Raw genomic sequence first — 26,350 nt, 5'->3', positions numbered from 1 at the left:
GCTCTGCCAGCACGGGAGAGCTCGGATGATGTAAAGGGCTTAGCTGCAGTGACCTTTTTGCATTATTGATACAAACCTTACGCACAATTCTACTTTTGCATTAGCTGAAGTAACTGTATCTTGATAGGAAGGATGAAGCAGCAAGTACCTTGTCATGGAGACTGCCCTGCCAGATTTTATACTGCAAAATGCAGATTCAGTTATTTATCAAGTAACAAACAGAAATGCATATATGTTTATATATAAATGGGTGGTTTTACTATATGTGTACATATATATACAGACTAAAAGAGTCTAAGCAATTAAATTGTGATTTTAAAGGCACGAAACAGTAGCCAAAGTCCTGAGAAACCTGTGTTAGAAACGGTGCTCGCCGGGCGCTGCTGCCCGAGCCAGGAGATGGAGAGAGAGAGAGAGAGAGAGGTGCAAAGCCGCGGCTCTCATACAGTATAACCCAGCTGCCCTGGAGCCACTGACCCTCAAAGCTGGGCTCTCCAGAAGGTCACCAGCCAAAGGGCAGAGAGACAGGCTGCGCTCTGCCCGCCGCAACCTTCTCCGGGCAAACCCTACCAGAGCCAGCCGCCTCGGAGGGCTGCCGGAGCCGAGCTGCTGGTGGTGGTGGTCCTGCAGCAACAGCCGCTTTTTGGCCCAAAATAAGACACGACCCCCAACCCCCCTACGTGCCCGGACGGCTCGCAGCCGGCCCAGCTGCCGGCGCCCCTCTCCAATTCGCCACCGGCGCTCACCCACGCCCTTCCTCCCGCCGCATAAAGCCCGGCGGGGCCGCGCTGGCGGGGACATGTCCTCCCCGTGAGGAGGGACGGTGGTTCCCGCAGCGCCCGCCCGGCTTTTTTCCGCCGCGCTTTCCCTGACGTTTGCCCCCTGCTCGTGGATTTACGGCCGCTTTGCTTTGGATCCCCGTCGCAGCCGCGGCTGCCGGTTCTCCCTCAGAGCCCCGCCTGCAGCTCCCTCAGCAGCCGCTGCCGGGCCGGGCCGAGCCGCCTGCGCGCCGCCGGTGTCGGGGGGGGGCAGCGGCAAGTGGGAGTGCGGCGGCGACCGGGGCACCATGCCTGCCGCCTTCTCCGGGCAGCGCCCGGGGCGGCTGCTGCTGCTGCTCTGCCTCAGCCTCAGCCTCTCGGGCGGGAGCCCCGCAGGTAAATGCCGCCTCGTTTCACGGGCTGGGCCGGGCGGCTGTCACGCCGCAGCCGCTCCTCCCCGCCTCGGCGTCGGGGTGGGCTGGGGCGAGGGTGGGGGGTGGAGTGGGGGGCGCAGCCTGGGAGCTGCGGCCGAGCGAAGGTCCCCCGTGGCCCCCGGAGCATCCCCGTGGGGAGGGAGCGGCGGCTGTCTGTCGGCTCTGCGGTGTTGCTGCTCCTTCAGCGGCCCCGACCCTCCCCGGGGAGCGCTGCACCCTCCCCGTGCTCCCTCGGCTTTAGCTTCAAAAAACAAACGAAAAAAGTGTTGGGGTTTCTCGTAGGCGTGCTGGAAAGCCGGGGTCCCTCCTCCGGTGCCCGCCAGCCAAGGGTAAGGTGGTCGTTCGCCCCCCCCTCCCGCGGCGCAGCGATGCTCAGGGCTGCGGCCGGACACCGCCCCCCGCCTTGGTTTAACAGTTCTCGGGTGCCGGACTCGGAGGGGTAGTGTTATTGATGCCCTGTCCTTATCGACTAAAGCATTATTTAAGTCCTGAAAAAAAAAAAAATCTCACAACAATTCTCCCACCCCCCCATATCGGTAAGTTATGTTACTAAAAATATCGCTATGCCTAGCAAGTTGTGAGGAATGTTCCTTGGAGGATCTTATATTGCGTTTTCAGATGTGACGTTTAAAATTCATGAAGGGAGAGGGACTCGAGCCTCTGGGCCCTATTTTTCCTCTAGTAGTTTTCAGCAGGCCAGGCACTCCTAAGGAAATAGGAGCTTATATCTAAAACTAGTGGATTCCTGTTAATCCCTGCTTTTGAAGCATCTCGGAGGAGTACAGAATGGTAGTGGAAGGAAATATCAGGTTGCTGGTGTTTGCTGGGCAAGATGTGATTGTTGGAGCATGTCTTGCCAAGGCTAAAAGTTCTGCCAATACATGTATGTGAACATTGTTACTGTGTCTTTTACTAATTGTCAGTGGTTTAGCTGCTTTTTCAGTGTGTGATATGCGAGTAGTTATATGTTTCTTTGTGCTTTTGTTGGTCCTCCTGATACTGAGAGGAGCAGTACTGCTGCCCGTGCGATGTTAACTTCTGTAAAGTTTCCAGTAGTTTCACATAATGTGAAAGGACAGAACATGTGTTTTGCAGTTCTCAAGGCTTGTTTAAAATACATTTATGTATGCACACAGAGGAAAATCTGCTTTGTAGTTCTTAAAGCTTCTTCAAAATATGTATGTGTATTTATGCACACACACACAAAACCCCTTGAAGCCTTTTCTAACAGTTTATTTCATTGGTCAAAATTTTGTGACTGTAAATGGCCTGATATTTGTAGGAATGTGTAAGTGACATTGTGGCAAGTTAGCCGCATGGGATATATTTTTTTGATGACTATTAGTGCCAAAACCTGTACCTAATGGTGGTTGAAGCAATTCTAAGTTTAAGTAAAACCATCAGTGACATGAGATCATCTTCAGAAAATAAACCCAACTTAAAGCCCAACAAAGCCCTATTTGTGTTTCCAAAATTCCCACCTTCCTAAAGTGGTGGATATCATGTCTGGTTTTGAGCAGACATCAGAAACGAGCCACCTGCTTTAGTACCCTTTATCTATATCTGTTGTTTTTCAGACTTCTATTAAATGCTTTTATATTTGTATGAACTAGGTAGGGAGGCTTAATACTGTGATTTCCATGGTGATTTAAATGTGAGGGAGAGTATTTTACTTTTCCATCAGTTATTAACCAAATGTGCAAAAAACTAGTCAAGCACAGGGGCTCTCTGCACAGGTGCAGCTAAGGGAAGTTCATCCTCCCTCGGAAGGAGAAGAACTAAAACTGTCTTCTAGTGAAGTCCAGAAACAGCGTGTGTTCTGGAGATGTGGGGCTTCTGTGCGTTTCTTCAAGCAAAAGAAATGCTTTCAAAAAAAGGAACTGGAAGGAGTACTTAGGTGCACAAGGACAGAGCTGCGGAAAGGCAGGTTGTGTACCACAAAAGGCCTCTTAGGTTTTATATTGAGAAAAGTAGCCTGAGGATACTTCGTATTATTCTGTTACTTTTGTCTTTTAGTCTTGTAACTGTTAGCTAATTGTTTTTAAAAATTCAAACCATCGCTTTTATTAGGGTAATTTCTAACTAAATGTCAACATTGTCCTTCAGAGTTTGCTGCCTTTGTTTGATTACCATTGTGATTGCCTAATTTGGTTGCATTGTGATTGCCTAATTTGGTTGCAGCACGAGCTGCCACGGTTCCTTTAAAAAATGCAAACTCGCCACATCCTGTCTGCCATCTTCTGCCCCTAAAGATACCAAGGAGTTGTATGAGTAGAGGATACATCCCATTTCTTATGGATTTTGCTTCCAGGTTAGACTTCTTTCTGGTTTGCCCTGAGGGAAGGGCTTCTATCAGGGCATTTGGAGGTTCTTCGTGTGGATCCTCTGGTGCCTCAGGAGAGCTCAGCCTGTAGCTTTTCCCTTTTGTAGGGGCACCAGGAGGTTCTGGCAGCTGGTGTTTTTGATGCTATAGAATGCTTGTGTACTTGCACAGAGTATAAAATTGATACTAAATTAATTGATGTTAAATTTAATGTTTAATTAATGATGTTAAATTAAACCAAATTGTATTGCAACCTTTCCTTATTCAGCCACTTTTCTGGCTGAAAAAGAGAATGAATAGATTTTAAAGCCTGAGATTGCTCTAGATCCCAAATATTGGCTGCAGTAGGGAGCAGAGGTAAGGCAGAAAAATAGATTGATGACCTCATACTCTCACCTACTCCTTCCTGCGTGAAGACCAGGGCAACAAGAACTCTGCAAGCTACCACACTATTGATTAAATCTAATACAAATCAATTATAGGCTAAGACATGCAGCCATGACTCAATAGTTTGAGAAGTTATTCCACTGGACTTGCTTACATCACTGCCTGGCTTGATGACACTAATCATGCCGTGCTGGGTCATCTTGATCTCTGACGCTGTTCAGCAGCTGTATGTGAGAGAAGAGTGCAATGTTATCTCTGTGCTATGTAGCTTGACACATGGACAGATAAGAGGCAAGATGTGGAAGCAGTGGTGACTAGAAATAACACTACTTGACTGCTTTTGCTTGGTATGTGACTCAAGGAAGAAAGCCAAGATGAGAACCCTATTAGTATGCAAGCCATGTTGCAGGTTATCTGCCTTCCTTGCAGAGCGATAACAGAGCTGCTGTACAGCTTGGCACTGGCACCTTCTAAATTTATCATCTTTGGGGATTTTAATTACTATGCAGGTGATGCATTTACTAAGCTGACACAGTCAGGTGATCCATGACATCCTTCGAATGCCTCAAGATGCTGCAGATGTAAAAATTCATGGACCTTTCTTCAACCTTATCATGAAAATCAGAAGTGTAATAGCTCTCCCTACTCTCAGTACCTCTGTCAATCAGAGAATAAGACAGTCTTCTTAGTGGCTGGGTCATAAGCCAGCAGGTACTCAGAGCATATTTCTTAAATTCTTTGTTTGGGTGAAGGAACACTTGGCTATGGGACCAGTGGACCAGTATGACAAATTAAGAGCCTGTTGTTAAGAACCATTAATGCTTAATTTTTTAATCATATCCTTTGACTGCCTTGTTTTATTCTTGATCCAAAGTGGTTGAAGTATGATGGGCAGATTAAGAAAGCAGATGGTGCAAGATGGGCTTGACACTGATGTAGTCTGGAGTAACTGTGTGCTGGAGGTGCCAGCAGAAGAGTCTGTAGGTTACCTGTGCCTGTAGTGCTGAAATAGTGGTGCACTGCTAGTAGTGGTATTCACGTGTTGGAACCGGCAGGGTGCTGGCTCTACCTTCTGCTGAAGGCACATAGTTCTCAAGAACTCTAAACACACTTAGTGTGATGTAGCTTTTCAGTGTATGTCTGTGCTTGCTGCTGTCTTGGACATCTAGCAAAACTTATTACCCCCCCCCCCCCCCCCCCGCCCCAACTTTAATTGCAACTGCAAAACACATGTCCTTTTTTTGCTGTGTAGCTGTGGGCCAAATCACTTAAAAGGTGCTAATGTGAGATTGCTTTGAGTCTGAAGAAGAGAAGAGCGTATCCTGATGCTACAGGAGTAGAGTATGTCCTGGAATACCTAAGCATGTGAAGATGCAGTGTTTATTTTATGCTAACTAGTTCTGCCACTCAAATGTGGGAACAGAAAGGAAGGAGAAAATGTCTCAATTTTTGTAAGATGTCTAGGGACCTTGAATTCTTAATAGAGAGTGACACAGCAACATATTCAAACTAAGCAAGTATTCTGCCTCTTCCCCTGCTGTCCTTTCTCCAGTCAAGAACATAAAGCAAAACCCTGGAGTCTTGCCTGGCTCTTAGAAAAACTATTACAGGAGCAGAACCAGATTTGCAGTGGTGTTAAGGAAAATGGAAATAGTTGTTAGTATTACTTGGTGAAGCCCCTGTTTGACACAGATGCCTTTTGTTTTGCTCACCAAGGTGATAACAAAAGGGAAAGGAGGTTGTTCACTGCACCAGAAAACAGGGTAGACATGTAAGCTTGTAATGAGGTCCTTATTCTATTAGTGAATCTGCTAATCTATGTTTAAAAATAATCAACTAGTGTCAGTGTCATAAGTTGTGGTGGTCTAAGCCCATGAACAAATCGGGATTTGAGTACAGGTTATAAAGTTTATGGGACTGCTAGAGTATTCTGAAGAATGGCTTCGCCTGGCTATAGGGTAACTACAGGAAAAGATCTGTATGCAGAAATTGCAGGTCAAATAAATACTGCCTCTGTTCTTTAATATTTTATTGCCTAAAGTAAGCTAAAGAAGTAAGGAAAAGTAATTCTTGCACATTTTGGCTGTATATGCTCAGAACATGGGGAAAGAATGGAGATGGTAGGCTGAGGTGAGGAGGTTCTGTTTGAATTCCTTTTGTGAACTAGATGCTTTTCAACTCAATTTAAGTGAGAAAGAATAAAGTTTCTTTTAACCCTTTTTTCATTTTAGATCCAGCTATGACAACAGAAGATGCCAGTCGGTCTCAGGCAAACTCTTTGACTAAGATGCAAACTGGACTTAATGAGTCGTCTGCTGGTAATAGTTCTGTTTCAGTACACCTAAAGCTATGATACTTTTTCCCAGCAGTACTAAGTTACCATGTAGAATTTACATTTTCATACTAAAGTCTTTTGAAATAAGATTGTGACTTTTCAGAAGGAACAGAAGTAAGTATACCATCTAGGCCTTTCAAATCCACTGCAAGAGCTTAAGTGTTATAAGCATCTCAAGGGCTGTGGAAAAAGCTATCCAACTGCCAGTTGCATGATCTGTTGCCCGTATGCGTATGTGCCATAAAAGCAGGCAATGACCCCGGAGATGGGACAATTCCCAAATTAGAACCATTGTGGGAGGTTCTGTTCTAGCACTCATACCTGATAATTTTTCGCATAAGAACCCCGCCCCTTATGCTCTTGTATTAGTGAGAGGTGCAATAATTCCCTTGCATCAATGTGCCTGCTAGTAATCTATTTTTTTAATTATGTATGTGTCAAAACCTTCTATTGTCCCCACACTTTATTCACCGTATTCTGGATTTTAATTGTGGATTTGATAGGGAGCAAAGAATAAGTTCCAGGAAGGAGAAGAAACTGATAATTGTTGATCCCACCTCTCACTTCTCCATAAAGGTCAGAACCACAGGAATTCAGCTGTGTACCAAAGCTCATGTTGATTAATGCAAATCAAACATGGGTTAAGTTATGTATATACATAAACTCAAGGAAGTTCTGACAAGTTATTCCATCTACAGTTTTGTTGTTGGAGATAATGCTATTCATCTGGTGTTCATCTTCAGTGCTTTTTAGCACAATGTGTGTGAGAACTAGAGGGAGTGCAATAGCTAATAGATTCAATAACTTTTGGTACATAAACACACATATATGTGTAAGCTTAAAATATGCAAAGTATTTTGTATAATATGACCTCACCTGACTATTTTCACTTGATATGTGAATTAAGGAAGAAAGTCAGTATAAGGATCCTATTAGTGGGAAAGACATTTTAAAGGTTGTCCAGATTTTTTTTTTTGTGGATGGATAACTACTATATGAACTGGCACTGGTGCCTTCTGAATCTATCATCATGAGGGATTTCGGTAACAAACCAGGTGATGCGTGTACTAGACTGACATAAACTCAGGTGATCCATGACAACCTTGGCAAGCTGTCAAGGTGTTTGCACACACAGACAGAGGAAGATTCCCCAGAACTCTTTCAGCATTCACATGTTATTTCAGGGGTAAATACTGGGACTAGTTTGTTTCTTTATTAGGCAAAGATCAAATCTTCCTTATGCTCTTGTCTAGAGGAACATGACTTACTATCTAGTGCTAGGAGACAGCTTCTTTTTTTTTTTTTTTTTGCTTAAAAGGCCATTTTGGACTAGTAGTTGAGATTACCAACAATCTACTGTCAACAACCCCCAAATGAACTAGCCTGAAGCTCTGTTCTTCTGCATCATCCACCTTAATATACAGGTTTATTGTTACTTAAACTGGTTGAAGCATGAAAGAAGGTATGAAAGTGCAGCTGGAACAAGTCGGGCAAAAGGGGGATTGCCTGTGGCATAGTATTCCTTGTGTTGTGAGCTGATGTGTTGATAAAGAAAAACACTGCTTTACAGAACAGGCCAGCAACCTGGAAGGCTTCTGCTTATGCTTGCACAGAGACCTTTAGATGCAAGCCACTAGCAGGGACCTGCTTCAGCACAGCCAGATGCCCTCAACTGTAGCAGAGAGGCATGTGTTTAATAACTTTACCTCAAAGTTCAGTATTTTATGCAGGAAAAGAGAAGTAGTTCAGGGAAAATCTAGGCTTGCAGAGATATTCTTTCTAGTGCACAGTGAAAGTGCTCTGCCACCCGGTACTTCTCTCTGTGAGAAGACTGAAGCTGTAGTCCAATTTTCTCTATTTGCCCAACTCTGAGTGGGAACCTTCTCAACCCACGGACAGGAGAGATAATGAAGCCCCTTTCCTTCTACAAAAACTAGAATAATTTTCTCCTATAATGCTGTATGATTAGGCAGATTTGATCCACAATGACGGTTTATAGATTTCTGAGATGCATTATAGAATAACTGACAATAAAATTGCTGTGCAAACATGTAAAACGTGGCTTAAAACATGTGTATTTTATCTACAATGGGGCAGGGGGGTGGGAAATATTTTTCTTTTGTTTCATCACTAATTTGAAAGAAGATTAATTTTTTTGTAACAGGTTTGTTTTTTCGCCTTTCAGAGCCCATGACAGCTACACGAACTGTCAACTGGCAAACTCAGGGGAGCCCTTCAGATGATTTGACACTTGGACATAATGTATCTACACCTGGTAAAGCAATCACATGTGGTCTTATACTAAAATACTTAAATTTTGGTTACCCTGAGGTTCTACCTTGATATTTTTTAATAAGTGGTTATGGAGGATTTGTATTAGTTGATAATTATCATGGCAAACCATTTGATGTTTAAAGCTGTATGGAAAGTGACTGTGTAAACTGAAAATTGCTATAATTGTATTGAATTGACCTTTCCTTTAAGCATAATTTCTAATGTCTTTTCTCACAGTGTGCTCCAGTTTACTAGGAACTTGTATGCAGATAGTTCAATACTGATGGAACAATTACGCATGTAGATGTGGAAGGGCAATGCTTCCTTAGCTGGGCTACATCTGTTGTTAAAGCTGTAGCTTAATTGCTTTCTTACTCTGTTCTTGAAATGCACAGAGCATGAGAACAGGTATGGTGGTGTTTATGCTTAGTTGCCTGCCTGGTAGGTGTGTCAAGCTCTGTAAAGCTTTATAAAGGTAGTCTCTGTACAGTATGCTATCCATAGCCCTACAGAAAAGGGATTTTGCTGGCTGTATTAGACCTTTTAAATGTACTTTTCCCTCACAGAAAGAAAGGAGTATATTTCAGTCAGGCAGATGATGGTCAGTATTGATATTTCTTGTGTATGGAAGGAAATTCCCTGCAGGATAACAAGGAGTTTGTGGAGTAGTGAGGGACTCTGACCATGTTCCAGTGGAGCACAGGGTGTTCTTGCCTCTGCGTTTATTATAGCTGCATCTAGGTTAGATAGTCTAGCTCCAGTTTCCTGGCTGTGTTGTAAAATTGTAGCGGCCTTGGGAATGGCAGTGTTCCATCCTTCTGTTTCTTTTTATTTTTCCAAAGCTTATTACATTTCCAAGCTCTGCTTAAACATTGATGTAGTCCTGTACAGTTCTAGGACTCGCCTGAGGTGACTCTGTGAATCAGGCTGTGAAATGGATAGTTATAACCTCTTTAGAGTATTGACATTCACAATTACATAATTATATTAAAGTTAGAAACTGTCTTCTGAAATGGCATAATTACTATAACAATGACCACACAACACCTCTGCTTTCAGACTCTGGCTGTAAATGCACAAGGTATGTGAAAGGATCTCCATAGTAGTCAGCATTTGACAGGGTCCTCTTTCCCCCCTAAGATTATTATAAGAAAGAATTGCAATAGCGTATTGACACTCTGCTGTACGATTACCTTTGTAGGTTCGTAACATATCACTTTGTTTCCCCCTCAACCTCGTTAGGTCCGGATTTTACCACACAACAGTCTAAGGAGGGAACCAAAGAGAATGTGTTTAATGTCACTTTTGTGAAGTATGAGGTACTCCTACCAGGTAAGTGTGTTATTTTCTCTTCCAGTTATGTTATATTGAATGCCTATGACTGCACACAATCTTTTGCATGAGTTGTATGAGTATCTAGGATGGCAACTTCCTGATAAAGTTAAGATGGTCACAGTGAACATGTGGCGACTTCAGTGAAAGGAAAGATGAACAAGTTTGTTGCACTATATAGGGTATTGTGTTCTAATAATTACTTTGCAGTAGACAATGAGATTCTTACTTTTTTTTATTAAAACCACAAGTAAAAACAACCCATGGATATCTGTTCCCCCAAATCATTTCAGGGGATAATTTCTTTGCACTGGTGAATCCATTTAGAGAGACTGGGTAAGCTAAGGCACTTGTTAACCAGCAGGCATTAGCCAGCTTTGCAGCATTACAGGAGTTAAAGCATGGAAAAAAGGTAAGAGAAGCCTCTCCCTAAAGTAGACATGAAGTTCCCAGATGACAAATAATTTATAACTAATTTCTTGGAGAACTGGAAAAACTAATCTAACTGAAATCTCCCTCAATTAGAGGAAATCAGTTAGAACTCCTTTGCAAAATACTGGTGTGATATTTTCAGGACATAATCATAGAGCATTTATGCTGTATTTTCTTCTAGCAGGAAACTTAAGGTACTGTCTATTTCTTGTTCTGGTACATGTAATCTTGGTACAGAGATATCCCAGATATCAGCCTTGCTAGTGGTCAGCCTTAAGCAGCATAGGGTTTTCATGTTCCATTCATTTAAAGTGTGGATTTATTTCTGAAATAATCTCAGAAGGTGTGGATTCTATTTTTTGCCAGTGTAATTAATTTGACTAAAACTTTTGCTACTGTGAAACCAATTCCATTTGCAAAATTACTTTGATCATAAACAACCTCAACAAGGTGAGTTATGCTTGGCTCATTTATTGAGCGTAATGGCTCTAATAAATGAGTTGCAGTAACTGACTTTGCTCTGCTATGAAAGACCGAGGTGTTGTACCTCTAAGTTTTACTCCAGTTCAACAGATTTGTAATATTTTGGCTGGGACTTGGAGTTCTGGACATGCCGTTCTGCAGGCTGTAAATGTCTCTGCCAGACCCAGTGATGTTCAAATATTCTATGGGAGTATCTGGTGTTTCCACTTTGGCCAGACTTTGTAGCTTCTTAGGTATGACTTGCATTACTAAGTCGGGGATCTGTACCTTAAAACTTCCTTTTCTCTCAGAAAGCACTTGAGCTGTGAAATACAGCTGCACTTTTTTGATCATCAAGTACTACGGGGTAGGTCTAGTATTCAGGTGAGGTCTGGAATAAATTTTTATGGAGGATTCAGATGGACTAACCATAGTTGTATGTAGAAGATGTGAAAGAAAAAAAAAACAATTGTGAAAGAAAATGTCAGTGCTGTCGCATACAAAGTCAGAGCTGTTTTTTTTATAAAAGTCTGTTTGTATGGATCAGAGAAGATACCTGTGGTTGAAACCTACTTTTTGGATATGCTCATTTTATACTTATGGAGCTTGTTTAAAGCAAAAAAAAAGAAAGTGTTAGGTTTTTCTACTGTATTGGAATGTTTTCACATTCTAATTCTACTGACTTGCCACTAGGAAGGCAAAGGTAGCCACGAATGTGTTAGGTGTCAAGTTGAGTAGCTGTAGCATGAAAGGCCAGATTCAACAATGTTAAGGTTGTGGATTTTATCAACAACTTCACTAGCAACAGGACACTACCTATGATCTCATAGTAGCATAAAAATCTGCAACTGGCTAAAACCTGGATGCTTATGGATATTTACAAGTCTAACTCTTTTTGATATTATAAATATAACTTTTCATATACTTATATGGTTTTAATCCAATAAATCCTGATTACTTTGTTTAATACCAAATGTGAAGTCAGAAAGGAAGTTCAGACTGAGAACAGACATTGCTCCACCTGATGAATCATAGGATGGTTTAGGTTGGAAAGGACCTTGAAGATTGAGTTCCAACGCCCCTGCCATAGACAGGGACACCTCCCACTAGACCAGGTTGCCCAAGGCCATGTCCAGCCTGGCCTTGAACACCTCCAGGGACGAGGCTTCAACAACCTCTTTGGGCAACCTGTTCCAGTGTCTTACTACCCTTGAAGTGAAAAATTTCTTCCTAATGTTTAATCTGAACCTGCCCTCTTCCAGTTTAAAGCCATTTCCCCTTGTCCTATCGCTACATGCCCTAGTAAAAAGTCCTTCCCCAGCAATCCTGTAGGCCCCCTTTAGGTACTGGAAGGCCGCAATAAGATCTCCCTGGAGCCTTTTCTACTCCAGGCTGAACAGCCCCAACTCTTTCAGCCTCTCCTCATAGGAGAGGTGCTCCAGCCCTTGGATCATCCTCATGGCTCTCCTCTGGACACGCTCCAGCAGGTCCGTGTCCTTCTTATGCTGGGGACTCCAGGGCTAGATGCAGTACTCCAGGTGGGGTCTCATGAGAGTGGAGTAGAGGGGCAGAATCACCTCCTTCACACTGCTGTGCTGGCCACACTTCTGATGCAGCCCAGGACACGGTTGGCCTTCTGGGCTGCGATCGCACGTTGCTGGCTTATGTTGAGCTTCTTGTCAATCAGCACACCTAGGTCCTCCTCAGGGCTGCTTTCCAGCTGTTCCCCCTGAGTCTGTATTTGTGCTTGGGATTGCCCCGACCCAGATGTAAGACCTTGCACTTGGCCTTGTTGAACTGCATGAGGTTTGCTTGGGCCCACCTCTGCAGCCTGTCCAGGTCTCTCTGGATGGCATCCCTCGCCAAACAGCTTGGTGTCATCGGCAAACTTGCTGAGGGTGCACTTGACCCCAGTCTATGTCACCAACAAAGATGTTGAACAGTACAGGTCCCAGTACCAACTCCTGAGGAATGCCACTTGTCACTGCTCTCCACTTGGACATGGAGCCGTTGACCACAACTCTGAGTGTGACTGTCCAGCCAGTTCTTTATCCACCAAGTGGTCCATTTGTCTAATCCATGTCTCTTCAATGTAGAGACCAGGATATCATGTGGGATGGTGTCAAATGCTTTGCACAAGTCCAGATAGATTATGTCAGTTGATCTTCCCTTGTCCACTGCCACTGTAACCCCTTCATAGAAGGCCACCAAATTTGTCAGGCTTGACTTGCCCTTGGTGAAGCCATGCTGGCTGCCACCAATCACCTCCTTGTTTTCTGTGTGCCTCAGCAGAGTTTCCAGGAGGATCTGCTCCATGATCTTGCCAGACACACAGGTGAGACTGACTGGCCTGTAGTTCCCTGGGTCTTCCTTCTTTCCCTGAGAGAGAGAGAGCTTAATATAATAATATACTTAATATATTTTGGTTTGGGTTAAACTATGGAGAAGTATAAGTCTATCTTGCTTTCAGTGAAATGGATATCTGTTATCTATATTACAGCCCTCTAGGAAGTTTACCTACAGAATAGAGTGACTGTCATTGTTGTAATGGATGTGTATCATAATTCTGTTATGGCTTGAGAAAATTGCTGTCAAACACTGATTGTCTGATTTTGCAGTTTTGCACCCTGGAAAGTGTAACAGCAGCCCTGTGTATCCACCTGTAATCTGGCATATGTAAAACATAATCTTTGAATTTTTTTTCCCACAGAATGAGGAAATACACTTTTCATAAACAGTTCTATAAACTTCTTTTAGGTGTTTCTGGTACTTCCATGGAAAAAAATATCACTTTGGACAGTGCAACTAGAATTGAACTTTCATGTAAATTGGACAATAAATATCCTCATTTGAAAAATCTTCAAGTGACTTGGAAGAGAGGAAATGAAACAATCAGACACATCAATAAAACTGAAAACAGTTGGAGCATCCAGTAAGTAGCATTTTTTTACAATTTGACTTGCAGGTTCTAATGAGTTATCACATGTGTGTACACTGCCCAATACAAGTCATGTATATATTAGAAAAGAGCCAAACATGGTAATTAATATATGCCCATAATTGACGTATTGAAGCTGCAGGAAAGGAGAAAGATTGCAGTTACCACAAGCCTGAAGGAAGAGCTCTCGTTCTTCCTCCAGTGCTGGAAAAACAAGGTTTCTTAAAGACAAGAATGTAGAATAAGGACATAGTGGTTTGACGTTCAGTAAGTGAAACAGTAATCTCAGTCTGAGATTGCTAGAATACCTCAATTTCTTCTTCCACTCTCCCATTTTCCACTATCTCTTTTCCACCTCAGGGCTACTTTGCAGAAGCCTGAAAGGCATCAATGGCCAGGTTTTCTTCTTCATACTTAACAGAAATTAACTTTACAGTAAAGATGTTTTGGATTGTTTTAAATGTTTTCTTAATTCTTTCAAATGTCTACGGGAACTCCAGAAATGCTGTAGAAAACTTTCTTCAATTGATACATTTTACTGTTGGACTCTAAGATCTGTGAATGGGTTAATTTTAACCAGGTAGTCTCCAGTTGGTTTCTGTATCGCATTGGTTTCTTAATATCAGTAATATTTATGTAAAATTTCTATGATAGAAAATATTATGAGAATGTGCTGTCACTTTTCTGCTACTTCATATCCACAAACACAACTGTGTAAATCTTTTTCAAAGTGCCTGTAAAATGTATAGTTTACCAGCAGAGAAAATGCTGGACTTCATTAGATGGGAGCTCTTCAGAACTGTTCTGTGTTGAAGCTATGCTAGCCATTGACTGACTGGCTTTAGAAAGAACAAACCATATAAGTAATCTCTTCTGAGAGAGATAACATGTCCACATAATGTGTCCTATATCGTTCACATGGTGAACCCACATCCAATTCAGTAACCTGTAGATCATACTGCTTAATAGTCTTTGGCCTTCTGTTAGCAATAAGGGTGAAAATGATATTTATGTTCCTAGGTGTGCTTGTGCTCTTCTGTTTTCTTAGAAATGTCATGCTGTTTCTACACGGCACTAAGCCTGGATCAGAGTGTTTCAGCAATGTATGTTCTCTGCTTCACTTACTAATGTCTGCTGGTTTCTTTAGAATGTTAAGTAGCACTCACTGATAGTTGTAGGACAAAAGAAAATACAAGCAAAGAAGTAAATTGGTGAAACTTTTTTTTTTGAAGATTGAGGATCTTGGATAACAGTAAGCTGGGAAGTTACAGTTGTACTCTGAAAGGCAAAGAAGAAATCAGTGCTGTCTTTAATTTACAAGGTAATTGTATTTAATTTAAATTAATATTAAATAAATAGAATAAATTAATTTTAAATTTTGCTTCACTTGACCACTGAAATGCTGTATTAGTATGGTTGCTGGATAGTATGAAAATTGCAACTTAATTTGATAAGCAGTGAGTAATATGGTCAAGCTAAGTAAGAATCCCCGTCAAAGGCATTTCTATAGCATGGAGGGAAGAATTTTGAAGCAAAAACTAAAGCCTTTGTAACAAAACTTGCTAACAACCAAAAGAGCATATAAGCCTACTTTTCCTCAGTGAGTGACCGATTTCCCCTTCCCTCTTCGTTCCTACAGCAGTAGTGAATACTCATCACTTTCTAGGGGGTGGGAGAAAAGGATGGTATCTCAGATAAATTCTTCAGAAAGCAGACCCAATGACGTGAAACTTTGGCCAGAGATCTGGTGTTAGAACCCCAATGATTGGGAGAACAGAGGCAGGCTTTTGAACAAATTCGGTTGTATTTCTGAAACAACCAATTACTGCTTTAGTGCATCTTCTGTTCTATATAATATATGAACAGCACTTATAATAAAAGTCAGAGTGCTTCATTGGGCAGTATGAGTGCCCTTTCTTCTGCTTTGTATTATCATCTTCAATGTTGCCCCTGACAATAGCAGGCGAAATCCAGCTGGATGGAAGACGTGGGAATAAAACAAATACGAGCTGCTGAGAGCCTTCATCTCTAAGAGCTATTTCCTTCTCTATTCCCACAATCCAAATTCTGCAAAGAGCAAGGCAAACATTTGATCTGTGAAAGCTCCACGGACTGTGATATATAAGGAAGATTTTTCCTGAATGAGGCTCCCGAAAACCCTAACTCTTCAAACAACTCCCCTAACCTCAGCTGAACTAACCAGCAGGGCTTTGTAACTCTCAGTGCTGCAAGCTGCTTTTGTTCAGTGGGATAGCTGCTCATACGACTTGAGGAAACTCTCTTGTGTATGTTCAAATCTTGAATAGTGATGTTGATATCTGCTTTCAAACCTTCAGCCAGGAGACACTAGCTTGCAGTATTGAAGAAAGACAAAAATTGTAGCTTATTCAGACCGTTTAATATCTAAAAATGATTATATATGTTTCTTGTCAACATGTGGGTAAGGTTTAGTTGATTAGCTACCCAAGTCTTTTTAGATTAAAAAAAGTCAAAGGAGACATTATTGTTTTGAAAGTATACAATAACTATTTCAGTAAGGACAGGAATGACTCGACAGGGAAGTCATCTTTTCCAGAACAGTGCATAGGGCTGGTTGATTTATTACAAGAAGATGGGAGAATTGCTTCACAGTGGTTGAATGCTGCCACTTCTGATGCCATAAAAAGTACTGGCTTGACACTTTTCACGATTAATGCAAGAGCGAAGGAAATAGGAAAGAGAAGTCCTTGAATCTTCCAGTCAATAATGCAGAGAGAACAAATCTCTAACTGAAAGATGAATAATGTGTTGGTATAGACTCGGTGGCTAAAGTCATCACTGCTGTAACTAGCTGCAATAGCTTTTCCACTAGGCAGTTAGGCAATATTGGTTGTGTTGCCTCTCCCCTCCCCTTTTTCCTCATCCCGACTTGGCATAATCCTGCAGATTTTGGGGAGTTAAGTTTTTACCCAGGTCCGCAGAAAACAATAAGAGATGCTTATAGGAAGTTCAAATTATTAAATGTGGAGACCATTCATGGGTATTTTAAAATAGTGTGAAGTGTTGTAATAGCTATTTTAAAGGGTAGAATAGATAGATTTGTGTCTGCCCTTTGAGCAATCCTTAAGCAGCTGTTCAGGTATGTGCACTATGAAACAACTCTGGTCTTTAAACCAGTGTGGAAATCTGACTGGCATAAATACTGGTGCAATTACCTGTTTATTCATCTCTTACACAGTTTTGTTTTTTTTTTTTTTTTTTTGTGCAGCAGTGGTGTTTTGTCACCAAATTCTGGGTGATCTACATGCAAAAATACCTGGGACAAAACATATTATTTCCTTGCATGTATTCAACGATTAACCAGTCTGTTACTGAGCCAGATCCTGGACCTCATGATTGGTATTCATGTCCTTAATCGTGGCTAATATGGTCACATGTATTGCTGGTGTGGCCATAACTGTGCTTTGCCACTGAGCAGCATGGCTAAATCTTTTTGTCTGCCACATAAAACTCTTCTGCTGGGCACAAGGCTTTTCTTATTTGTTTCCACATGTTCCATTCTTTTCTCCCAACCTGTTTTTGTTTTTTGTCTTTTATAAATTGCAAAGGAGGTGAGCAGTTATTAGTAAAGTTGTCCCTCTTACTGACAGCAGTGAAGATACTCTGCCACTACTCTTTAGAAGGATAGTGTTTAATGATTAAAACAAATACATGTGGAGTGAGAAGACTTCACTAGTAATGAGGCTGGATTGATGTATGGTGCAGCAAATTCTGAGGCTGTAAGGAATGTTCTTGTTAACAAATTGGTTTCATATCTCTCTCTAAAATGAAAATTTCCAAGTTTGACAACTCATGAGATGTGAACATTTTGGGACAATTAATTTGTGCTCAGCCAGTCAAGAGGGGAAGGCAACAAGACCAATCTTAGTTTATACCAAATTGTTCTGTTATAACTGCTGAAAGCAAATTCTTGGCCTGTTTAGTCTTGTGTGACCATTATAATTTAAAAAAATGTACTGGAGGTGTACTTACAAGGTAGAGCAATGAAACTTTAATTAATACTTTAAATAAATGCATCTGAGGAAAACATGCTGGTGAACACTGTAATAAAGATGGGAAGAAGGGGGATGGGGAAATACGTACTCCCTGATGTATTTGCTCAGGTCTATTCATATCTGTGGGATGCCTCAACGTATTCAACAGCCTTTTTGTTTGTTTGTTTGTTTTTTGGCGTTTGCTCTAGGAGGGCTGTGGGGCATCTGCAGTTAAATGGCTAGGACAAGTAGGTCTAAAGTTATAATCTGATGTCATGTTCTGTCTTTAGCAAGGTTGGCCCAGAAGTCTTTATTTTATTGGCATGCACCCACAAGTCATTACTTCAGCTTAGAAAATGTTTGTAACTACAAAGCTCCCTCAATCTGCAGTTTTGTCTTAATTACAAAAAAAAGTTCTCTGCATGCACAACTTGTCAGATACCATTATGTGGTGCCATTATGGCTGGAAAAGACTTCAATCACTGTTTGCAGATTGAGTGAAATTGCAGAAAAATTATTACATTTCTTTCTAGTGTACTAGAACTGAAGCATGTAGCTCACAGCTGTCAAGGATGGGAAAGAGGAAATGGGCAAGGGAAGAAATCACAGTCTGATTATCACTTGGCTTACAGTGTTAACTGGCAACTTAAGATCATATAGCACCTCAGAATAGGATTCCTGTGGTTTTCTGCACAAATTCTGCATATAGAATATCAGCCTGAAATGACTCTCGATTTAGATCATGTCATGAGTGACAGAATCACCTGTGTTTGAGAAAAGAAAATACTTATATGTACATATATTTTATCTTTTGTAATACTGTAAAACCTGTAGGTCTCACTTGGTGAACTTTTTTCTACTTGTTCTTAGTACCGAAAATTGAAGGAAAAGAAAAAGCCGTAGTCAGTTATGAAGGAGATACAGCTGTAATGATTTGTAAAAGTTCTGGCTATACTCCCATTGCTTGGACCTGGTATATGACCAATGGAAGTGAACAGGTAAGGTTTCCATCTGTTGGCCAAGTGAAACCGTGTTGCAAAAGCCAAGTATCGACATGTTGTAAAGTACTACAACTTTTCACTCTAGGCTCTACAAATTGCATTTCCATTACAGTTAATGCAAATCTCTGTACATGCAAAAAAAACCCTCTGTGATATTTAAAGTATTCATTATTACAGGGATGTAGTTCTGGTTTGTATGATGTTTCTATTCCAAAAAGTCCCTGTGATACACTTATAGCCCAGGGAAGAGTAAAACAAATCAGACAAGTCTTGATATATTTGTTTTTACTATATTAATGATGGTTATATTGCTCAAATCTTACTACTTCATACAAAAAAAAAATCTTACCTAGCAGGACACTCTTTTAAAGGCATGTAAGGTATTGGAGGCTTGAGGGAGAACAGGAGTACCTGTACAGTAATTCTGCATTTCCCAGCCTGTATGACCTCTCTGAAGGAGGTCATCCTGTGGTGGAGACTGCTGTGCCACTTGATTCTGAAGGAGCTGAATTCTCTTCTCACTTTAGTTCCTGCCGTAAAAGCTGTGAGAAAAAATATTGCTCAGCAGTTTTCCTCCTTCACATACCCAGCTTTCAGGATCCTCCTTAGCCTTGGAAGGATAGCCACTTTGTTCTAGCCCTTTTCTCGGGGAAGTGCTGTCGACTGGGTGGAGGCAAATAGATCAGTCTCCTCTATACTGCTGGGGAGCAGCATTGACTTATAAGACTATCGACATACTTTCCAGTGAAGCAGCATTCCCAGTTTAACTTCCTTGAAAGTGTGTGCTTTGTGCTGTGATGAAACCTGGACGTTGGATCCTGACACCTAAGGCTGCCTTTCTCAATGGAGAGTCATTCATCTGATCTTAAATAGATTAAGTCAGACAACTCGCTCACTAAAAGTGTGTTTTCCTCCACTGAATGTAAAGGGAACTGGGGTGGCCAGCTAAGATAAGTCCTTCCCTTGAAGGTGGACTAAACATACTTCACAAATGCTATTTGTTTTTAACTTATTTTACATCTCTCTCTCTATATAAAACTATCTGATAATAGAAATAATTTGATTAAACACTTTCTCATTGTGGTAGTAAGACTTTTAATGTGTTTATTTTCAGATTGCCATTAATGACTCTTTGCTGGCAGACAAATATGCAATTGAGAGAATATCTGCCAATGTAACCCATCTGAAGATATCGGAGCTCACCAAGGAAGATGATGGTGTATATTGGTGTGAAGCTGTTTTTGAACTAGGGAACAGTAAAGGAAAGCTGAAGCTTAAAGTTCTGTCCCTGATGGTGCCTCTCAAACCCTTTCTAGCAATTGTGGCTGAAGCTGTTATTTTAGTAACTATTGTTTTCCTTTATGAGATCTATTCAAAAAAGAAAGAGAAACGTGCAGGTAAGTCACTTTTTTTTTTCCCCAGTCTTTTCTAGTTTTCCATTGAAATTGCAGCCAAAGATAGAAAGGTATGACCCATAGCACTTCATATATGAAGTTCAGTGTGATTTTTATATCTGTATTTTTTTCTGATAAAATACTTTCTTCTAGAACACTGCATTATTTTAGCTTTTTAAATCTTTTCCATTAGTCTTGAATTCAGGTACAAAGTACTTTCAATAAGCAATACTTTTTCATAAAGGGTTTGATACAGTTTTTATTTTTTTATTACAAGACAAAGGAATTTAGAGGCTGTACCTGTTTTGGGGAATGCTTATGAATGGAAGCAACTGCTAGTCATCTTGATGGGGGAAACTTCTGTCCAGAAATTAAGAAGGAAAAAATGCATTAAAACAGGATGCACTAATGTTGGTTGCTGAACCTAAGACACACATATGTGAGACAAACTAGATGTGCAAGGTGAAACAGAAGTGATATATATATAAAGGCTATGTATATATGTGTCTGTATTATATAAAATATAGAAAAATGCATATATGTATATATGACATATGTAGCATGATATGTATTAAAATAAGATTAATGAAACTTGATGAAGGTAAGTTTTTTTTGACAAATTTGCATGTAATTCCATTGAATAGAGGAACAAAATAATCTGAATTACAAATTTAAGAAAACTAAAATGAAAAAACCAAGCAAAACAATCTTATATGTTGAGGAAATAATATAATTAAATGGAACAACTTTTCCAGTGTTTGTTAAATTGAGACCTTATATAATGCTTTTTCTGTTATGCAGAAGATGAAAAAGAGTTTGACCAAGTTGAGCAACTGTAAGTAAAGAATTATATACTGTGGTTAAATATTTGCTCTCGCATATTAGTGTTGTATAAAATTATACCTTGTTGTTTACCTAGTTGGTAAGGGTTTATGTTGGATCTGAAAGTACAGTTTATTATGTTCCTTAAGACTTCCTAATTCGTAAATGTGCAAAATGCTGTTTTCTACTTGGTGTTTGGAAGGTATTTCACTTTTTTGTGAGTGCCATGTGTCATCATCATAAACTCATTCTAAAAGGCCATAACTATGAGGAAAATCACTTTTGGGTGGAGATTTTACAGAAGAGGCTTTGAAATTTTTTCTCATACATATTCTTTTTGTCCATGTTAACATATGTTTCTCTCACTTGCATGTGGTCAAGCCCTAACTGCCCTGGGTAAGCCTGTAGTTGCTGGGGCTTTGGGAGCTGGTGCTGTTGGCTCTTTTGGTGGTAACTCCACCCTCTCTGGGGGGACCCCTCACTGTGCTGGTGGCTTGGGCTCCCTGGGCACAGGAACGGCTGCACTGTTGGAGCCAGAGGAACAGGTGTAGGCACTTCTGTTGATGTCCTGCTGCTTGAGGGTCTGTGCTCCCATGCTGGGTACCCCTGCTTAGGATTATGCATTTCCAAAGGCTTGCTTGTTGAAATAAGCTATACTTCTATCCCTCTGCCCATCCTTTGAAGCCCAGTTGCTTCATTCGGCCTGTTAACATTCCTTTTGTTTTAAGATGCAGCCTAGCAGTTCTTCTTCTCTTTAGACATGTCTGGTCTACTCCAGTTTTCTTTCCCCTCAGTCCCTTTTCTCCTATGTCTATTGCCCTCTTTTCCTTCTGAGTAGCACTGTCTTTTCTCTTTTGAATTTCTTGCTGCAGTGACCGCCTTTGTTTCCCAGTGTTGTATTTACTTTCCCATTCCTTTTCCCAGTGCTAGCTGAAAATATTTTAGTGCTTTTCCCCTTGTCTAAACAGCTTTAAAGCTGTAATTCAATTATACTTTGAAGTGGGGATATGTCTTGAATATAGTATGCTGCTTTACTGCTCAGTGTTTGGGGATATGTCTTGGGTTGAAAATTGAATAATTGACCTTGTCACACAGCCCGTGCTGCAACTGTATTATGATAGGATTGTAACACAGTATAGTGGACTAAAATAATGTTTTTGTGCTTGATGAGATGTGGGACATGGCTTTGATCAGCTGCTTGATCTGTACTTTGGAGTTCTATCTTAGATAAATGCATGTGAGGAAGATCTATTAAACCATGTACTTCCTGCCTGATTTTAATAACTGAAAGTTATTTCAATTACTGACTGTGTAGAAGATAAATTTGTGTACCACAAAGAATTGCTCCAAAGGAACTTTTCTGGTCAGTTATGTCAAGCGCTAACTAATATACAGCTGAACTTGGTTGATGAAGCTGTAATTAAAATCTCACATCCAACAATTTACAAGGTGGGAGATTAGAATTCTTTTTCAGCAAGAGAATTGTTAATTTAAGTCTTGACTGGGACCAGCACCATATAGCTAGTGGTAGGTATTCCAGAAGGAGCAATCATATGACTATTTCAGCCCATGTTCTGAGGGTGTTCAGCTGTATATTGCTTGTATATTATTTGAGTATTCACTTTATGTATGAATTTTATACAATTAATGAAATGATAGTATTGCAGTTATTTCTGGGAATACTATTACTGTTAACTTCTGCCCAAAACTCTGTGGGATTTTTGAGGGGGATTGAGTTGAGCCTTTACTACTTGGCTGAAGATCTTCAAGAGTCAGTATTTTGATTCCATAAATTTTGTTTCATCTTTTTTCTTATAACATCGCATGCTAAAAAGAGAAAATATAATGCATTTTAGACGTACTTTGTGGTTGAATGGTGGGACTAGAATGACTCTGCTCATCCTATACTTAAAAGTTGAGTTTTGGAATTTAACCTCTCTCTCTTGTAGTAAATCAGAAGAAAGCAATGGTCTGGAAAACAGTAGTGCTAGGCACAGAAAAATTTAACGTGGTTCCTAAAAGGTAAGTATGAGATAAAACAGACCGGTGTTGGCTTTTCTGCTGAGCAGCCTAATACAAGGAGAAAGAAATCCACTGTGCTATCCCAATCTGTTTTGTTGTTTTTTGTTTTTTTTTTTTAATGAGGGAGCAACATAGAAATAAAACCATTGTTTATCTAAAGTCATGGTCGTTCATGATGTAATATCTGCAAGAAAGTGAGCCCAAAACCTTTTCATTCAATGTTGTCATCATCACTGTGGTTTAATAGTTTTGTTTACCTGTGCAGTCCCTAAAATAGGACCCAGATTATCCTTGCTTAATTGCTTGGATCCTGATCATGAAACACTTATGTGAATGCCTGGGTAGGTGCTAAGATGCATAAGAATTGCTGATGTACCCAAAATCCTGCTCTTTCATGCTGTATTTTGGGTGTTGAGTGAGTTTATGGAAGAAGGATGCAAGCGCAATAGCAAGTGGGAATGTGACAGTACCAGAGATATGAAACAAGGGATTACAGGAGTCTAGGGAGAAGAGAAAGTTAATAGATGATGACTGAAGGCATTAGCAGTAGAAGCAGCAAGCTGAGGGTATGTAGCCCTGTGGAAGCTATATAATGAACTTCCCTGATTCTGTGCCCTCTTTACAGTCTAATTACAGGCTGCTTCTACTTATGCCAGCTGGAAATGCTTGTCAGAGGATGGTCTGTCAGTTGAGGACCAATCCTACATACTCTAGCTATTTCCCCTTGTTATTCCCTCTCTGCATCTGGCACCCCAATCTCTCATCTCAAGCTGAGAGGTATGAGTGATTTAGCATTCATGTCACTGCTGGTACTGTCTTTCCTCACCACAAGCCATCTACCTGAAACAGAATTGTTTCCATACCCTTTGTTTTAAGAAACAGAAAGAGAAGTGAGATGTAAAAGTTGCATGAAGAGACAAACAAATCAGAAAATGATCAATAACAGTACTTTCCAAAAGTATACTGTCTCCTCTGTTTCCTGCATGTTATTGTTGATGTTGTGACTTAAGTTCCGAAGGATTTATCCCATATTGGATCTGAGGTCCTATTCTTGTAAAGTCCTTTTAGCACGTGACACTCAGTGAATCACTAAGGATTCCGATTTGCAAATTGGACCGTTCAAACAATTTGTAAATTATAAATTGGAATGAAGCTTATTTTCAAACACAGGAAAATATTAAGCAGCAAAATAGCAGAATTCATTTTATAAGGAAATATGTTTGTTCTTTTTTAATTCAGGAGATTTAAGCCAACAGAAGTGGAAATCACAAGGATACAGAAGACTTATGTAGCTATGCATTTCAAACATCCACTATGCTTCTAAGTAAACTCCTCTACATTTATGAGAAATAAGATGCTTTTAAAATAGCTGTGAAATGGCTCATTTTATACAAACGATAATGTATTCTAATATACTGTATTTAGACCTTTGCTGTCCATAACATTGTTTGTCATTTTACTACTAAAAGGTGGGTTTTGTGTGACCAGACTTCTGTTGTTTTAAGACTGATCTGTTTGATTTTATGTCCTAAATGGAAACTAACCTTGCATTCACTGAATGAGCAGGTAATGTAGAATGGGCCTATTATCTATGTGTGAGAAAGCTGGACTTGTAAGATCAAAAAAAAGTAGTTCCACCAAAGAAAATGCCTTTTACTAGCAGATGAAGCAAATGTACCACAGACATTTTTACCAAAGAAACAGTCAAAGGGAAACCTTTATCATGATTTAAATGAAACATTAACAGTGTTGCAATTTGCTCTGAACAGTAAAATGCCTTCATTCTAACTTTTCTTAGCTTCATTTAAATGAAAAAGGAATACAGGTGCATTATGAGTACTTAAGATACAGATTTCTTTTAAGATGTCTGGCCATATGTCTGTGCTACTATACTGTAATTCTAAATAGACTAAACACTTTAATACTGTATGGATCAGATATTTCAGCAGTATTTCAGAGTAGATGAAAGAAGCAAAGGGGATAGAGTGCTAATCATAATATAACTGAAATAATTTCTTACACTTGCAGAAAATACTGCCGGATCTGAGGGCTACAAAGCAAGTTTTGCAACTATAATTTATACAAAACACAGGAATTTCACAAATATCTCTGTATGGTTCTTATCATACATCCTGTGTAGTTGGTACCCTTACTTCTTGCAGCCTGCTGTATTGTGGCTTAAACTCCTCTCAGAGCGCAGAGAAGGTCTTGAGCAGCTAAAACTTTTAGGCTAACAGAATAAAGCAACATGAGTATCGCTATTCTTTTATACATAAAACTGTGACACTGATGTTATGACTTACAATATTGCTTTAGAAAAGCTAGTTGCCATAATTTTAAATATAGCAGTTATTTATATTATGCATTCAGCAATTGAAAAATGTGCAGCTAATAAAGTTGATTGCATTAGTTTCCTTTGCTTGCTAATCCGAAAGAAAAATAAGAAGTTTGTTTTTAAGAAAGGGAAAAGTAAAGTCTTCAAAAGAATTTATTATCTCAACAAAAATGTTAAAAAAAAAAAAGGCAGCATTTGCAAACTATCTAGGGAAGTCAAATAATAAAACTGTCTAAATACAATTTCCTCAAACTGGTCATTTCTCTTTGGACATAAATAAGGACATACAGAAAAATAAGTTAAAAAAGATTTCATTCTTTATTTTTTTTTTCTATTTTACTGTTCTTATGCATTTGAAAATATCAGAAGCCTAGCACTGGCTGTTTTGTTGGAGATGGGGAACAAAATCCAGTCTGATCTATGCTTTTTTGGTTTTCATAATTTATTTTGCAGCTTTAACAACTACAAGTTAAAGTCCAAATTAAAAACACAATGGGAAGTATGTAAGCATTAAGTGATTGTCTGTAAGGGCTAAACACTGATAAAGGTTTCCCTTGCTAATATACTGTGTTTAATGTATTTTGCCTTGGAATTCCTATGCACTATAAAAAGCAGAATGCATGTATAGGTTTTTATATGAATTTATCATTGATGTAACAACTTTTTTGGTTTAGCAGGTAAATGTTTGCAGTTTAAAAAGATTTACTCCAGTATATTAATTGTTTGAAACATAATTTTATTTTTTGTAGAAAATAGACTTTTTTTTTTGTGTAGGAAATTCAGTAGTGAATAAGTAGTCTTATAGAGTTAAGAATTAGGTTCTGAATAAAGCAGAATTAATATATTTTGCATCAAAAAGGAGTCTAGGTACTAGCTGGAAAAAAGCCCACCTTTTAATCAGAAATGATCACAACTTATTTCTCTTATTTCACTGAGCATTCCTACCTGATCTTGAAATTGTGGTATGAAGTCTTGGCCAACATAGGCAAGGTACCCAAACAGATACTTTTTTTTGGTGTTGGCAGACGAGGGCTGCACTGAAGGCAGGCAGGAACTGGAGAACCTGGACTAAGCATGGATTTTTAGGC

General features: G+C 40.0%; 1 protein-coding gene across 1 annotated transcript; it reads left to right on the top strand.

The window, feature by feature from the left end:
• Positions 1 to 1,066: 1,066 nt before the first annotated feature.
• Positions 1,067 to 22,912, top strand: EMB (embigin; the record flags this gene model as incomplete). Its single annotated transcript, XM_082497895.1, has 10 exons — positions 1,067 to 1,154; positions 6,134 to 6,220; positions 8,423 to 8,527; positions 9,754 to 9,843; positions 13,495 to 13,669; positions 14,908 to 14,996; positions 18,559 to 18,686; positions 19,804 to 20,080; positions 20,885 to 20,918; positions 22,855 to 22,912. The coding sequence occupies 10 exons, from the start codon at positions 1,067 to 1,069 to the stop codon at positions 22,910 to 22,912; spliced, it is 1,131 nt and encodes a 376-aa protein (XP_082354021.1).
• Between the last annotated feature and the right edge of the window lie 3,438 nt (positions 22,913 to 26,350).

Source organism: Vanellus vanellus (assembly GCF_965231255.1).
Source record: "Vanellus vanellus genome assembly, chromosome: Z".
Classification (NCBI taxonomy): Eukaryota; Metazoa; Chordata; class Aves; order Charadriiformes; family Charadriidae; genus Vanellus; species Vanellus vanellus.
The sequence above is the reverse complement of the archived record's forward strand: the minus strand, read 5'-3'. Positions and strand labels throughout refer to the sequence as shown.